The following is a 17,525-nucleotide window of genomic DNA, read 5'->3' as shown; positions in this document are numbered from 1 at the left end:
TCCCTTTGGAAATGTCCCTAAAGATCAGGGGGGAAAAAACGACTATTCAAAAACAGAAAGGAAGCAAAATTTCAACTGCCTTTATTTATTTTGATGAAGGAAGATAAATGAACCATATCACATAAATGTATTCATACATCTTTCTTTAGCAGCAAAGTTGCAGGTTATCACAACCAAGTCGGAAGTCTAAATTCTCTCTCTTAGCCACAAGAGGGCACCTTTGCACAATAATTTGAAACATTCTGTTAAATCACAATCTGTCAGCAGACTGAATACAGTTCACTGGTGAAAAAACATTATTATTCCTGTACAGCTCTCTCCATACATACAATGATACATTTATATTATCTCTTAACAACATATTTCCTGTTGTGCAATCTAAGTTTTTGTCTTTTTTTTTTTTTTGTAATTCAGACATGGACACTGCAAAAGAAATGTATGGTCACACTGGAAAAGATGCAAGCAACCATATTCCACACCTATTCTTATCTTATTTCAGTGGAATACAGTACACCCTCATACTTGACTCATCCACAATCATTCCTAACATATCACGTACTGTCTTCAAGATGGTAAAAAATAGGAGTCCTATTCCAAGTATTTGAGTGGGAGTAATATAATGAGGAATTCTACGCCAGTAACTCTGAGGCTTGATCAACCCTGTGCTGGCTGCGGTGTGAACGTTAAGCAGGCTGGGTTGTTTACAGTTTTCGGGGAAATAGAATTAAATAAATAAAATTAAAAATATCTGGGAAAATAGAATATGAAATGCTGCAGATGTTACAGTGTAAAAATAAGGCAGTTTCTTACATAAATGGCAAGCTTACATCATAAAGTTTATAAACAATTACCTGATAATTACACACAGATTTCTTATAACTGATGCTTGACTCGAAGGCTCCTTTAAAGAAATGTATGGAAATCGGACTTAGCTGAGGGAATGCTTTCTGTTTGATACTCCTAACAAGCAGATGTTCTGTCAGTTTTCTAGTTTTACTCACATTGACAGGCGAGGTTTATGGCAATTTTAGCTGTTTGTGGGCAGGGTTCAGACAAACATTTACTTTAAATATTTATTTGAAAAATATTATAAAAGGAGCAAATAAGTAGCATAGAAAATAATTTTGTAATGAGCAGATATTACCTTGAGCTGGGGCTGCCTGGTTAGCTCCGGGATGCACCTTTGGGTCTCATGCATTCTCAACATGTTCACCTGCCTCTTTTGTTCTAGTATTTTCCAGCAAGTAGTGATCCACTGTTACTGGTCCCTGTAAGACTTGAATTTTATCTAAGCACATACTTTTTTTTTAATTTTTTTATTTCACATAAAGTCAATTTACAGCCAAAGGGTTTGCAAAGCTCATAGATGTATTTGTTCTTTGCTTTTTTCTGCATTGTTTACCTTTTTCTTTCCTAAAATTGACATTGCATCATATGGAATAGTGACATAGTGATGATCTCATTCTTGTAGTCTTCTGCAGTTCTTTGTCTGGATACTAAAATCATTTCTTTTGGCACAGTGATATCATCTTCAGCCTTCATCTCTGAACTCAAAGATCAAGACTCTATATAAATAACCTAACCTCACTATGTCATTTAGACTTTTATGCTTGAGTTTACTGTTCACAGATGGTGTGATTTCAGATATAACACCAATGACATGAGGTACATGCATTAATAATTCACTGAAATATGCTACCACACCTGCTGCACTGTGGTACAGCTGTTAGCATTGTTGCCTTGCAGCAAGAGGGTTCTGGGATACAATCCCATTGTGGCCTTTTGGAGTGGAGTTTGTGTGTTTTCCCTGTGCTTGGGTTCTTTCCTCCCACACATGGACACGTGACTGTTGGACTGATTTATCTCTCTACATTGCCATCAATCATGAATGTGGGAATACAAGGTTGGTTGTACTTTTTTGTCTCTGTGCTGCCCTATGATCAATTTGCTACCAATCCAGGTAATACACGGTTGACTGCAGGAGCTGAGTACCACCCCTCCTTCACGACCTATTAAGCTGGTATTTAAAAAAGTGAGAGATGCTTAGGTTTTAAAAAAAAAAGTACCCACTGTCATGTAAACAACTGACCAAGTCATAAAATCAACGAGTCATGGTTCTCTTTTGGAAACTACTGCTGTTGATAAGGTGCATATCTTTAACCCCTGTCTTAACAATGGACGTTTTTGCTGGCATGACTCATCTGCTCAATCTAAAACATGTGCCATCACATACCAGTTTAATACATAGTCTTAGATGTGTCTATGCTAACAATAAAAAAAGAGAATACAATGTAAATATTGTCCATGTGTTTAGAAGGGTTAATCGCAAACAGCTGTGTGAAAAAGGGTTTTGCTGTAAGCTTTTTTTTATTTTGAAAAAGAATCGTGTGGACAAAGTCTCAGAGGGGCAGATACAAGGAAAGCTGTAGTTTCATTTCAGGTAAGTAAGATTTGGCAAACCTGATTTAGGTTGAGAGACTTAAGGATGATAATAATAGAATTGGTATACTGCAATTTTTATGCAGAAAAATATATGGGCTGAGTCTTCAACCACAATTCAACTTATTCAGCAAAATTATTTTTCATCCTTATTACAGCTCAGTTCATTATTCCAAAAAGTAAAAAAGTAAAAACACAACAATTAAATGCCTCTGTGTAATGAAAACAGCTGGTGCCCCCCGGAGTGACAGTCTTGCAGACGGATGGAGCAGATGTGCTGAAATCCACATTCGCCCTCACGAGTATGACTCAAAAATACAGTCTAACAGTTAGGTGTCTAATCAGTTTATCTGATGCTGCTTTCAGGTGTCTGAAGATGCCAGACCTCAAAGGTCTTATCGCTTCTTAGAGCACTAAACTTTCCTCAACTTTAAGTCACTTATTAGGAGCTCCAAATTTGGCCAGGAAAGCTGAAATTTAGTTTTCAGAAAGAGAGAGAAAAAGACAGAGAGAAAGAGAGAGAAAGACACAAACAGAGAGAGAGACAGAGAAAGAAAGAGAGAGAGTGAGAGAGATTGAAGTAAAAATCTTTTAAGATAAATTGTATCCATTTATTTATAATGCATAAGGACAGTATCTACCATAAATAGCTTCATTGGGGCATCCATAGTTCTGAAAGCAGAGAATTACCCTTCAAATACTTTACAAACATTATCTGAATGTTAACCTTGTCTGTTTAAAACCACAGGATGTTAAGATGCAGCATAGTGAAGTTTATAAAACCCATAGAATATTTCCATAACTTTAAGACATTTTAAATTATTAAAGTGAGAATAACATGTTCAAATTTGTTCAAAGGTTTTGCAAAACAAATATAACACAAAAAGATATTCTTGTTGATGATGAGAGTGAAAGTGAGAAAAAAAAGTTGTTTTTTTAATACCATGACCATATAAAACAATGACTTGGTAATTTGTGGTATTTTACACATGACATATTTTAGCCAGCAGTGTCCAGCTGACAAAAGTGAATTTATTAGATGGATCGGACATGATGGTCAGCTATTTATAGACCTTTAAATAGGGCTAATCTCTAATGCTCAGAACCCAGACCTCAGAAATGTCAGCAGTTGCCTTGTATTTCAAAACCAACATGTCAGCGTCCTTTCACACACACCAATTAATATTAGAGAGATATTGGGCTGCTCTATAAATAGTACAGGCTGGACTTCAGTGTTGAACTTTAAACCAATACCCATCAGTGAGATGGGGTGCCATTTAGTTTGTTGAAGTAGTTAACATCAATTCGGAAAATGGGAATCAGCCTTTTTTTTTTCTTGTTTATTTCCTTTTCCTCTTGGTATATTGATTTAGTGTCCGGTTAGTATTCTCTGACTGAAGCCGTTACTTTTGTTCTCTTTTTGTTATATATGTTTGTTAAATGGTGTGTGAGCTTGATCATGCATGACTAAGCATCAGAGGTAATGACTGCATCTAATAAGTTTTTGGAAAGCTTTCTTAAAGTCCTCATTAAAGATGGTGTAGATGAGGGGGTTGATCAGAGAGTTAAGGTAGCCCAACCACGTAAGAAAATCTGCCATTTCGATAGAAGTGTTGCATGAACCACAAGTGTTGACGATCACCTCCTTGACAAAAAATGGCAGCCAGCAGATAACAAAGGCCCCTATTATTAACCCCAGTGTGGATGCCGCCTTTCGTTCCCGTGAGCCTGAAATTCGGGGCGCTTGGTAAATTTGGCTTCGACGCGACTCGCTCCTCGAGTCATGCCTGAGTGACTTGCTTTGGGAAACTTTTTTGGAGGCTCGCACCCGTTCACGTGGCGTTTCCTCAGTAGAAGGCTCAGAGAAGGACTTTTCCGGTGGACTTATGGGCTCTGGACTCCGAGGACCACCATCGCCATCGCTGTCTCCAGCAGGACAGGATGAAGGAATCATGCTCCCGTTGGTCATGCATGAGTGACGGCTAGCTCTGCTAGCCTCTCTGCGCATGTAAAGTGTCTGAGCGGCCTTGTAGATTTTGTAGTAGAGGATCAGAATGAGCATTAGAGGAATATAAAACGCTCCAAGTGTGGAATAAAGAGTGAAAGCCATGTGGTGGTGGATGATGATGCATTGATCCTTATGCTCTTCGTCATCGCTGTAGTGTCGCCAGAGTAGTGGAGGAAGTGAAATGAGAATGGACAAGAGCCACACTACTGCCACCATGGCACCAGCCCTGGCTCCTGTGCGCTTGCGTGAATACTCCACAGCATCCGTGATGGCCCTGTAGCGGTCAATGGCGATTGTAGCGAGATGAAGAATTGAGCAGGTACAACACGCAATGTCTATGCTCAACCAAATGGTGCACACCACCTCGCCCATGATCCATTTTTCATTCTGGATGTAGATTATGCTGAAGGGCATGACCAGCACAGCCACCAACAGGTCAGTCACCGCTAACGAGCAGATGAGGTAGTTGGCTGGGTGATGTAGCTTGCGGGTGACAGCAATAGCTGTGATCACCAGACAGTTAAAGAATGTAGTTAGTACGGCAACAACAGAAAGGGTTATTGTTAGCAGGATTTTACTGGGAGGGAGTGTTGTGGTCTCAAAGGAGTCATAACTGCTGCTGTTTGTAGCGAAGGCTCCTTCGGTCCAATTAAAGAAATCCATTCTGCAAAATTAAATGGAAAAAAAGAGTCCGACATTAGGCATACAATGAAGAAAGGTAAAAAAACGCCAAGGCACAACATTAAAAGTGTTTGTGACTCGTGTAATCTCACCACAATCTGGGAAGGAAACTAAAATATACAAGGTAAAGTCATTCAAACCTCACCTCTCTTTTTCAACATTCAAGGGCGGTTATTTGGGTTTTGGCATCACATAGAAAATGAATATCAAAATGTCTGAAAAGAATCCTTTCATTCAAGAACATGCCATTAAACTCAAAAGACTGATTCTGCCGTGAAGCAACTCAAGCTATGAAAAAGCTTATCTTGCTCACAAAAGTTTGCCCTTGAAGCAATTGAAATAATCCAGTCCTACCTGTCTATCCTTCGATGTTTTGCTGCTTTTGGTCGGTTCAGTGTGCAGCAGACCATCTGCTGAGATCTGTGCTGCCTGCCAAATCTGCCATCACCTCACCACTATTGCTCAGTGCCTAGGAGAAAGTAAGAATGAGAGGAACAATGTGAGAAAATACTTTAAAGTCTGAATTATGCCAATTATAATTTACATTTGTTTTTTGGTCAGATATAGCTTATGCATATTATACATACACAGAGCCAGTGGAGAGATAAATATTGAAGAGAACTTTATACACTTTACAAACTTTTTTTTTTTTTTTTACAAATATTTCCTTCTAATTGAATTTACTGAAACAAAATCCAGCCCAACCAACTGCCTTCAGAAGTCACTTAATTTTCAAAGTGTGTTATATTGTGTAATTTATTTTCAGTATAAATATAGAAGTGCTGTAAAGGCCTCAGAGGTTTCATAGAGATTATTAGTCTACAAAGCAACAGTTAACACACCAGACAGATCTGAGGGAGAGTTATGAAGAACTCAAAAGCATGGCTAAGGTACAAAACAATATTAATCCTGACATCAGAAAATGGAAATAGCATGACAACACTGCAAACCTAACAAAGACATTGCATTCACCTAAACTGACTGGTTAGGCAAGGAGAGCATTAATCAGACATGCAGCCAAGAGGCGCATGGCAACAATGATATCCAGATTGCCTGGGAGAATCTGTAAACAAGACAATCTTTAGTTATGCATTCCTCAGATCTAACTTTCATTAAAAATTGTTTTTTTTAAAGTGGAAAACAATATTTTTAAGAAAAAAACCAAGAGCTTTTTTGCAGTTTATCACAAGAAGAATAGGGTCTGGTACAATAAGAAAGGCACAAGACAATTTGCATGCTCTGTGTTGGTGGAACAGTGATATACCCCAAAATATGTGCAGCTGTAACAGTGGTGAAATGCAGTTATAAAGTATTGACCATGACTCCAGGGTTAAGTACAAATACACTACACATTTTATTTTTCTAGTTTCTTTTTCTTCAAATACAATCCCAGTAAAATATATTGAGATTCACACCTGACTAATACAAATAATATTTTTCAATGTGACTAATACTCTTCTTCTTGTTAATGGTTTGTTCTTCAAGCAGATGTTTTAGTATAATCCCCCAGATGGATACATTTTGATGTTGTTATACCTAATTTCTAATGAGTATCAGGAGACTAAACCTAAAAATGTCACCATCTGCAGCTGCGTATGTCAAGTACAGCTAGTGGTTGTACAATAATGGATTCAGTCACTATCATTTAATCAGAGTGCAAAGAAATGAATGTCATTGCAGCTTCTTCACATCTTCTTCACCGCATTGTTTAATATCCTGAAGACATGAGCGGAAACTGTTGCTATAGAAACCTAAGAAGTACAGTAATTTTAATAAATGTGATGATCTAGCAGAGGCAGCCAAAAGTCTGAGCCAAAGGTCTCCAACAAGACTGTCCGATATCAAGGCGATGGGTTAAGATCTGGGTGGGTGGAGTAGAGGGGGAAGTTTGGATTTCATTTCACTTCAGCCTAATATATGCACTTTATGTGTTAGCTGCAACAAGCTCACTTTGAACACAAGTCAAATTCTAAACAAATAGCCACCATTAAGTGAACTGGTTGTTCACCCAATGATTTTAGTCTTTAAAGACAATAAATTGTCTCACTCTGCATTTCAATGCAATTCAACATTCTCTGTTCTGGAAACAGCTTAACAGAAAACCCAACAGTATGCAGATTACTTTGTGCAGAAAGATAAATGATAATTACTGCTGCACTGATGCACTGTCAGCAGTGCACAAATGTGTTTCCGACTAAAATAAACGGAAGAGCTGAGAGTGTCTTTAAGCAAGTTATATGGTGTGTGCGTGTATATAACGGCACTGACTGATGTACGCAATACTGTCAAACATTGTACACAATGTAAAAAACATCTGCCTTCTTTCTGAAATGTTCCAAAGGGCAGCTTTTCTCCTCAAGACCGTCTGAAGATAAGCTCTACTGAACCAGCATAAATCCAGTCGGTTCTGCTTTATTCCCTCCAAAAAGTGCCTGAACATGGATTCAGCAAATTTGAAAAGCGGAATTATGGCCATGTTGCTTTTAGAATTATCCAGTGAGTTGTTTCTGTGAATGTGTGTGTGTGTCGCTACATTTTCCACAGCCCATTCTTTACAACATCTGCCCATTGTGAATGAGTAGATAAGATAAGGGAGTGAGCAGATTTTCCAAATCATTTCTAATTGTCTACATTCTCCAATAATAGAGGATATGCTCAAAAACAACAGTACTGTACAATAATTACTCGGCATTCTACAACAGACTCATTCAGCATTTAATAAAAACAGAAACATTTTAAAATGCATCCTTTGAATTTGTGCCTACAAAGGCAGTGTAGCCCACAGCTTTAATGCAAATATAATTACAGTTGAAATCAATATTTTAGTTTAGGTATAAACTAGTTTTAGGGGGAAGATTTTTACAAATAGAATAAAATGTTTAATGAATCTCAAACGGCACTTTGAAGAATCTATGTTTTCTAGAATAATCCAGTTCAGGTGTAAATAGTCTGAATATAATTTGAACAAAAGGTGATCAAACATCTGGACAGGAAGCAATAGTAGCTGAATGATTTTTAATTAATCATACAGCACAGTGCTACTGTGAGCTGGGGTTTCTGAGTGGTCTGCAAGCATCTGGCTACCAGAACAAAAAGTTTTCCTGAAGAATTTGGTATTGTAAGATGAAAAGTGTTGCTGCCCTTTTCTGCCTAAGCAGGGTGTACATGTGTTTGCACATATGAACTACAGCATACAACACAAATATAAGCCATCACAGAAATAACTGGGATTATTGTCAAATGAAACACCCAGCTTCTGACACTTTGCTACTTTGCCCCTTCTATCCATTTTTGCTCTTACAAGAACAGGGATGTTGCATCTGTCATGTTGAGTAGAAGCTTTGAAACACAGCTTGGCCCAGGCAAGCTGTTGAGCTGCCAAATGCTGCTGTGAAAGAGGGGAGCTGTGAAATAGCCGATGACTGTGACTGACAGCTCAGGAGCTTGGCAAAGTAAATGACGTGAAAACAGCAAATGTCATTTATTTACTAGTCTGTGTTTTTGTTTGTATTTTTCATCCACTGTCATATTTTTTTATGTCTATGACAAAGTCTGCTGGTAAGAAGATGAGCTGGATGGAGTGTTTTCTAAGATGCTAAAATGCTGTTTTAGTTTCTGTAATGAGTGCAACTAAATGTCAAACTTTCTGGGTAATTTATCCATATTCTTCACACATTTCAGAGGTTCTTTTGTTTAATAGTTTTACTTAGTGGCTGTGATTGTTGTTTTATTTGATTTACACAGAAGTAAATAATCCAGTGCACATATTTGAAAAGCTACCATCAGAAAGCTACTATCGCATTCTGTCCAGAGTTGTTTAAAGACAACCAGACATCCAAATGCTGTGTGCTATGATGCTCTAGCAATGTTTTTCTAACACTGTTATTTAGTCTTATATTATGATATGCAGCTGTTCTGTACAAATAAAGATTGATCTGCCCATAATGCTGGAAAACCGGGGAAACCAAAACAACAAATTATTCAACTATTAAATATCTGACAACTTGTGTGTAAAGCACTGAAGGTGTTAGATAAATATATTTAAAATCAAAAGTTGTCTACATTTAGCTTGAGATTAGAATGCTAAAGCTAGATAGCCTTGCACTCTATCCATTTTGGGGAAGTTTATAAAGGCTGTATACTTGGCGACTGTATTTGCCTGTTTTATTAGCCAAAAAGTCAGACTGAGTGACTCATGCAGCCAACAGCAGCAGGCGGCGCTAATAAAATAACTTGTCTGGCATAAAAACCAAAAAGTAAGAGTGAGTAATTAGTTGCTGGTACAATGGCAAGCAGAAAGCCAAGTTTCTGAAAAATGATTCAACAAAATGGGAAAATCTTACAGGGAGTTTTGGCTGCAATTTATTCTGCTATTAACTTCCAGCCACTGCAGAAATGAAGTGCATCAACCAAGTAGGGCTGCTGCATGGCAGGTGAAAGCTGAACCTGAAATCACCAGAAGCACAAGGTGATATATTTATATAGTTCTTAATTTACCCTTGTCTTAAACATTTAGCTTCTATTAACTGATGATAAAAAAACAGACATGCTGAATTGCTAAAGAGTGACATTGTTTTGTGGTAAATTGATTTCTGCAGCTAGACAGATGTGTGAATGAGACTAAAAACAAACAAATAAACAAAGAAATAACGCATCCGCTGCCACCACTCTAAACAGGTTGGTAGGAATTGAATAAAATATTTAATCAACATGTTTTCTATTTGTTTTGTTTTTTTTCCCTTTGTCTTCTCTTTCATATTTCTTCGGCAATTGTGGAAGTGACACCAAACACATAAATCTGAAAATTGTTAGAAGCTTCAATTCTATGAGGAAATAAATAGTTAATTAATCATAATCAACTCATATGCTGGTTGTTTTATCGGCCTTTTTAAAAGATGCAGTGAAAAAATATCAAGCCACGCTTTCTGTCCTTTACCCTGTAATAAAATATATTTTGAACATAGCCACACACATTCTACAGCTCATTCTTTTAACTGTTTATTTACTCGTAAAAAAAAAAAACTGCTGCGACTATGATGACGTTCATGAAAAATAAAATCTGGACAAGCTATTAATTATTAATGATTTTTTCTTACTGGTACAAGTTTTCATATTTTTTAAAGACCAAGAGCATGCACATGTCTCAAAAAAGTTTAACTTGTGTTGTCTCTTTCTCATAGTACAGACATAAAATTTCCTGTCAGGTCTTCTTTTAGCATCTTGCTGTCTTCCTTTGTGGTAAACATCCTTGGACAGCCAGTCCTTGGCACATTAGCATTATTTTGAAAGTCCTCATCTTTCAGACTATTTTCTGTACAGTAGAGCGGCTAATTTCAAATTCTTCTGAGACTTCCCAAACCCTTACCAGACTAATAAGCTTCTACACCTTCTATCTCGAAGGCCTCAGGCAGCTCTTTTGATCTTGTCATAGTTTTAATTCTTTCTTCAGCTGGACAAGCCGCCTTCAAAATGTAGTCTCATAGAATTCCTCATAGAATTGTTTTAATCATCCACGTCCAATCACCTGATGTCATGTCTTTTTCTATTTGTACTGGAGGCAGGCAGTGTATGCGACGTTCATTTTTCCTCACCACCAAAACATTTTTAAAATGCTATTTTACAGAATAGCTCAGGAATGTGCTTTTTGTCAGTTTTCATGGTTTATATTTGAATTTCTCAGCATAGTTACATTTCATATTAAATATTTGTGTTCAAATATGTTGGAAAAACCTATAGTCACCGATTGTAGGGTGTCCAGATTTTTCCCATGTATCTGCAAGATACTAGGTGATAAGTTCTACTGTATGCGTAACTCAGAGTAATAATCTTAGGAGTGATTGACAGGGTGATGTCATTAGTATTTTGTTCAGAGGCAAAAATGAAATGTTATGTCTACTTGACAGAAGTCAATGTTGTCTCTCACTGACCTGTGTCCTTCTTCTCTACTGTTTCATTTCATAAATCTAAGTTGTCTTTCTCAGTACCTGCTTCACGCCGACAGAAGCACTAGCTGAAAAAAATATTTTAGGGAGCTGGTTGAAGTATGTTTTGTTTGTGTTGATGGTTGTTAAATTGATTACATCAAACAGTTATTCTACAGAGTGATTGCTGTTATTAAAAGCAAGCAATGAAATAATTACCGTATTTTCCGCACTATAAGGCGCACCTTCAATGAATGGCCTATTTTAAAACTCTTTTCATATATAAGGCAAACCGCATTACAAGGCACATTGAATAGATGCTTCAGTTTGGATTGCCAATTTGCTCCGTACTCTATTATTACGCATCTACATTTATAAAGAAATGGTCCCCGAGTGCTTTATATAGTAGGCTGCCCCAGTCATTGTTTCACTCACGGTTTGGTGTTGCGATATTGTGCCCAACTGCTTTCTGGGTAACACAGACCAACCGACACGCTGCCTCCGCAGTCTCTGTCTCTCTTCCCCCGCCTCTCCGCCCCTCCCCCCCTGGCTTTAAATGTATTATCAAACTTTATTAACAAACCAGCGTTCTGACAACTATCCCAGCATGCACCGAGCGCTCCTTCTTCTACGGGGGAAAATGAAGTCAGCGGCTGCTTACCATAGTTGCTAGACCTGTTGTGGCTCAATATTGGTCCATATATAAGGCGCACCGGATTATAAGGTGCACTGTCGGCTTTTGAGGAAATTGAAGGTTTTTAGGTGCGTCTTACAGTGCGGAAAATACGGTACTTGTTTAAATGTTTGTCTTTGCACAACCCTCCACTCGCTCCTGTCAAGACCAAATGTACATGGGAGATACTGAATCAGATTTATATTGCCAGGTATATTAATGTGTGTGGCTTAGAGCCTTAAAATGCTTGAAATGTGTCATTGGACAATGAACCCAATAACATGTAAAACATATATTTCTTCTTGTTGCATTTATTAGTATGCAGCCATCGTACAGCTGATTTATTCAAGTCTCCACACTCAATGCCTCAGACATGAAAGATTTTTTTATAGTCAAAGCTCCCTGGAACTTAAGACCATTATTTCCCTTCATTAGTGAGCACTTTCCCCCCCAAGAGTGATTTTATGCGGGGCTAAAAAAAAAGTGCATCTAACCCACCTTCTTTATCTGTTTATGTATCTAATTTTCCCAGAATGTCTCATCTGTTAAAGAAAGCTGGAGTAAAATCAAAATAAATCAGTACAAAAAGGAAAAAATAACCCTGCAAAATGGCCTTAGGTGAAGAAATATTTACTACCTATAATGTTACTTTAGGATGTGGAAGTGGATCTGTTATGTGACGCGCCACAAGAAAATTAGGAACAAGTCATCAGAGGAGAAACGGAGAAAAACAAAAGATAAAACCCACCAATTTCTGAGAAAGTAGTGATTTACATTGTTTTTCTTTTGCACAATATACTACTAGTTGAAGTCATGAAGAATCCATCCGATTCTTTAAAAAGCTTGGAAGTTTTAAAACGGTAAACTTTGTGTTTGAACTCAGCCTGTTTACAGAGTAACCTATATGGCGGCGCAGATAACTTTTGCTGTGTAGGTAAATACTAGAAATGAGGAAAAGAGAATTCTTCCTGTGTAGCCGAAAAACACATGGATGGATTCTTAAGTAGCAGAAAGAGAGCGACAGAACATGCAACTCTTGAAGCAAACAGGTGTACAACCTCACTTTGGCGATAACATCCACAAGAAAGATAACGGTAAAACGAAAACAATTTCAGAACTACATACGCACTACAAACATCGAAAGCATTCATGTCCACAGAAATACTTTCCAGTTTGTAGTGGGGTGAGTTTCAGAACTTTTTTTTTAACGCCATTTCAACAAATAGTATGCCACCAGGACGGAGACCTGTCATATGCACAACTCTTCAACATTCATATAGAACATTTACCAGATAAGTCCTTTCAGGTTGTGATGACCAGACATAATATTTACATTTTTACAGACAACAGAGCCTTTTACTGAACCTCATGTTGAATCAATGATCAGATTTTAGGGTCTTAAGGTCATTTGGTTAAAAATGTTTCCTCAGTAGCACATTCGACTAAAACGAGAGAAAGAAATTGAAGGTGAGAAGATAAGAAATGAAAATAAAAAAATATATATATATATATTTTTTTCCAGCAACAAAATTATAATGAATGCAGTTTGAAAGTTGGGTTCTGATCAAACACACCTTGTGCTTTGAGTGTCAGGGACATTTTTGGTGGAACTGATGATTATCTACTGTTTTTCTTTTCTTTTTTTTTTCAGCTGCGATTGAACTACTGGCAAAAATTAGGCCTCCAGTGAACAGTATTAGAAATGACTGATCTCTGAGCAATGCTTAGGCTGGAAGGCGGACTAAACTCGAGGCACAGTGATGCAGAGGAGGATGTCCTTAAGCTGTGTTTAGTGAAGATCTGACAGTGTGGCTCCTTTCTATAAAGTTACGCTACAACCACTAATTGCAAATATTGATTTATTTTTCTTATTCAAATTTCTTTTTTTTATTAATGACTAGTGTGCAATATTTTTCTTTTTTTTTTAACTCAATCAACTTTTTTATTTTACTTTTTATTTTTTTACTTTTTCTAGAACTCGTTACCACTTATGGCTATCTTTAGCTTTTATCTGTTAAAGCTCAGCTTTTACAATTCATTGTGAAGATTCTTGAGTGACGAGCCAAACTGAATCAAAAATTCTGGGAGCTCTCAAAAGTGAGGAATGTGAAGCAGTGAAGCCTATATTTAGTAATAAGGAAATTATCTGCAGCCAAGTAAGAGTAGGAGTGCATGCGACTGTAGAGGCAAGACTGTCATACTGTATGTGTGGCAACAAGAACAGGTTACCCAGAGAGAGATATTGCTCTAAAACATGGAGGATGGCAAGTATTCAGATGTTTGCAAGAGGCAAACATGAGCAACTCTGGCTTTACAATACTGGATGGTGCTGTGCTGCTAAATTAAAGACAATTATTGGCATGTTGTTCTGATTCACTGCTGACATCTATCTCAAATTGATGGTGAGAAAAGAAGAAATAATGCTCTATACATACATATCATCAGAGTTTTGTGAAAAACAAGTTTTGTTGTCTTTTGTGTCTGCTGAACCTGATTTTCCATTTGGAGGTTGAGTGAGCTTATATTAACAATTAGATATTGGCAGAAGCACTTTGGCTAATTTACCCATTTTTGGTCACCAGTTTTCACATCATGTAGAGCGGAATCCTGGTCCTTAACCTAGATTGTGTAAAGTAAAACGCATACAGCAAGTTCAAAATGTTTTCACAAATTTTCAGTGGGCTGGAGGTCTGCACTCAAAACAAGACACATTTGTTGTCTTGTACTTTCAACTTATGTGTCCCGAAATGTTGGCAGTTTCAGGAGTGCTGCATCCCCCTGAAAAACATCTGCAACCATTTTTTTTAACTTTTCAGATGCCAGACAATTTATTCTTTTGGTCCAATTTTCCAGGGGAAAATAAACTAAAACAATATGCAAAACTTGAAACACAGGGGTCTTCTACTCCAGTCCTCAAGGGTTGATGGATGCAACTTTTAGATGTTTCCCTGGTCCAGCACACCTAAGCAAATGAGATAATTACCAACATACAATCACACTCTCTATAGTCCTGCTAATGGACAAAGTATTTGACTCATGTGTTGAAGCAGAGACACATCTAAAAGTTGCAGGTCACTGTCACTGCAGTACTGGAGTTGAAGACCCGTGTATAGAGTGCTGAATAGAGTGTGGATCTCATAAGGCCCCACTCCTGTCCATTGCCTAAACTAACATCAACTGATTTAATGTAGCAGAAGTTGAATATTGTATAACACATATTGTAGTCTAGAAGTGAATAAATGCAGCAAGTCCCTAAAACAAGAGATGAGACATTTTACTTTTAACTGTATAAATAGTTAATTTCACTTTTATATAATAAAAAGAAAACAAACAACAAAAAAAAAATCTCTTTAGTGTTGTTAACTGGTGCAAACATTCCCTTAACTAAACAACAGAAAGAGCAGTAACAGTGGCTGGGGATAATACATGTTCTTAGTGCCAGAGCTACAAATCATTAGGGCCCAATCAGTCATAACTCACATGAAATGGTGGGTGGTGAAAGGTTTTGTCACATAAGCTGCCATTTACTTTAAAGCCATCTGTTTTCTCATGACAACTTCCAAAAATGAGCAAAACGTGTTATTTAAAGACACATTAATATTTAAAAGTCATATGGTAACACAACTTAATAAAGCCATTCATTTTAAATATCTTTATAGGTAACCATTAGGGTGACACCAAAGGTTAGTGAATCTTAAAAACAAATTTTAAATATGTGTAACCGGATCATTTTCTGCGTTGTGCTGGTTATTGAGTGAATGGACCGTGACACAGTTTATCTTTCAAGCGGATGATTCTCGGTTTATTTCTGACGAGAATACAAAGACAAAACAACCGTGTTATAGGCTGACCGCTCCAAGTCCTCTCCCGCAGGACAACATGTCAAAAGGGGGGAACACCTCTCACAACTTACAAAAAAACTAAAGATTTTTGTATAACATACCTGACGAGAATACAAAGACAAAACAACCGTGTTATAGGCTGCCTGCTCCAAGTCCTACACCAAACAAAAGTATAAAACGAAAATTAACTTAATAGATCTATAAATAAACTGAATGTATTTAGATGGAAGAATAAAAAGCACACACCTCTCCCGCAGGACAACATGTCAAAAGGGGAGGGGCTAAGGGGCGCAAACAATTTAAAGACAATACCACAGAAGAAGAAATAAAAGGGAGGGGCTTCCAATCTTAAAGTAACACGGTTAAAACAATGACAGAGGTGTTTCAGTAAGATAAGGAACAAGACAAATAACCAAAAAAAAGACATTTTGTGTAATTATAATAAAAGAGAATTAAAACCAGGTTACATATGCATCGCTGAAAAAAAGTGTTGGCCCCATTTTAGATTTCTTGTTTTTGCTCTAAAGCGTCACACTTGAACGTTAGAACACACACGCACACACGCCCACACACACGCACACACACGCCCACACACGTCCACACACACTCGTTTGTCTTGTTGTCTTTGTAGAGACTTTCCATTGACTTCCATTCATTTCTACAGCCAAACTTCAACCACAACTCAATTCACACCTTGGACCTAAACTTTACCCCAAACCCAAAAAAAGCATTTCTTCTTTGGGAGCAGGAAAATGGTCCCCACAATGCATCAAATACAGAACACACACCCACGCACAACAGGCTTCTAGTGGCTTTGATGAACCAGTGATGTCACTCATGCTCTATGACATCACTGATGACTTTGATCCATCTCCCTTTAATCCCAACTCATTTGTGCTACATGTCAGATTGCTCTACAACTCCGAAGAACAATACTGGCTTTTACATACGAATAATCTTGACTTTTCAACAAGTGTACAAAAAATGTCCGAAGATAGGAGTTACACACATGTGCCTAGTGAGCTTGCCAACATTTTAAATAAAGTAAATTTTGATGAAGTGATACACAGAAGATTGAAGGAGGAAAATCAACAACTGAAACAGATTGTTGAATGTCTCAGTTGGAAGATTGAGCGTGCCAAGACTTCTGGAAATGCTTCCACGGTACCAGACCTGCAAGCAGAGTATGAAATACTGGCAAGTCAAAACAACACACTCCGTGCGCAGCTCGGGTCGGTTTATGAAGCACTTCATGAGACAGGGCGCGGATACCTGGAAACAAAAGATTCTGTGCATTTTTTTGAAGTTGTCCAACAATCGCTCAGACGAAAACTCCAGAAGCTTCTGATAGACCTGAAGGAGGCAGAGCTGTTCGCTGATGAGCAATCTGGAGAGAGGGACAACCTCTGCGATGAAATTGAATACATGCATCGCCAACGTGAGAGAGCTCGTCAAGAAATTGAGAACCTGAACAGGCAGAACATGAATTTGATGAGGGAAAATGCTCAGATGAGAGAAAAGCTGGGTGAACCGGAACAGCAGGAGAACCAGGAACCTCCATCAGTTCTGAGAAAAGTTCTTACGTGGGTAACGACCGTTTTCAAAACTATGTACCACTCAGGAACACTCAGATACTGGGTGCCACTATGGATCTTCTAATTCCACTGGTTGGTCTGGAAAAACTGGTACCTTGCTCTAACTGGTTGTTTTTCAGTTACTGGTTGTTCTTGAGTCACTGGTTGCTCTAGAAAATGTCCCCACAAGGAGCAATGGTCCCCATAACCCCACATTGTGCATGCGTGGGTTCTCTCCGGGTACTCCGGCTTCCTCCCACAGTCCAAAAAAGTTAAGTGGTCTCTCTAAATTATCTCTAGATGTGTGTGTGCATGGTTGTTTTCTCTGGGCTGCCCTGCGACACACTGGTTCTCTCCGGGTACTCCGGCTTCCTCCCACAGTCCATA

At 37.9% G+C, this 17,525-nt stretch overlaps 1 protein-coding gene across 1 annotated transcript in view; it reads right to left on the bottom strand.

The window, feature by feature from the left end:
• Positions 1-383: 383 nt before the first annotated feature.
• htr1fa (5-hydroxytryptamine (serotonin) receptor 1Fa) overlaps positions 384-17,525 on the bottom strand; it is a 36,066-nt gene continuing 18,924 nt past the window's right edge. Inside the window, exons 2-3 of the mRNA XM_008403629.3 lie at positions 5,483-5,597; positions 384-5,111 (exon numbers count right to left, since the gene is read on the bottom strand). Of these exons, the coding sequence (XP_008401851.1) occupies positions 3,914-5,111; positions 5,483-5,538 (1,254 nt within the window). The 5' untranslated portion in view covers positions 5,539-5,597 and the 3' untranslated portion in view covers positions 384-3,913. The remainder of the gene's footprint in view (positions 5,112-5,482; positions 5,598-17,525) is intronic.

Source organism: Poecilia reticulata, chromosome 2 (genome assembly GCF_904066995.2).
Source record: "Poecilia reticulata chromosome 2, P_reticulata-male-v2, whole genome shotgun sequence".
In the NCBI taxonomy this organism is placed as follows: domain Eukaryota; kingdom Metazoa; phylum Chordata; class Actinopteri; order Cyprinodontiformes; family Poeciliidae; genus Poecilia; species Poecilia reticulata.
This window is presented reverse-complemented; position numbering and strand designations above follow the sequence as displayed.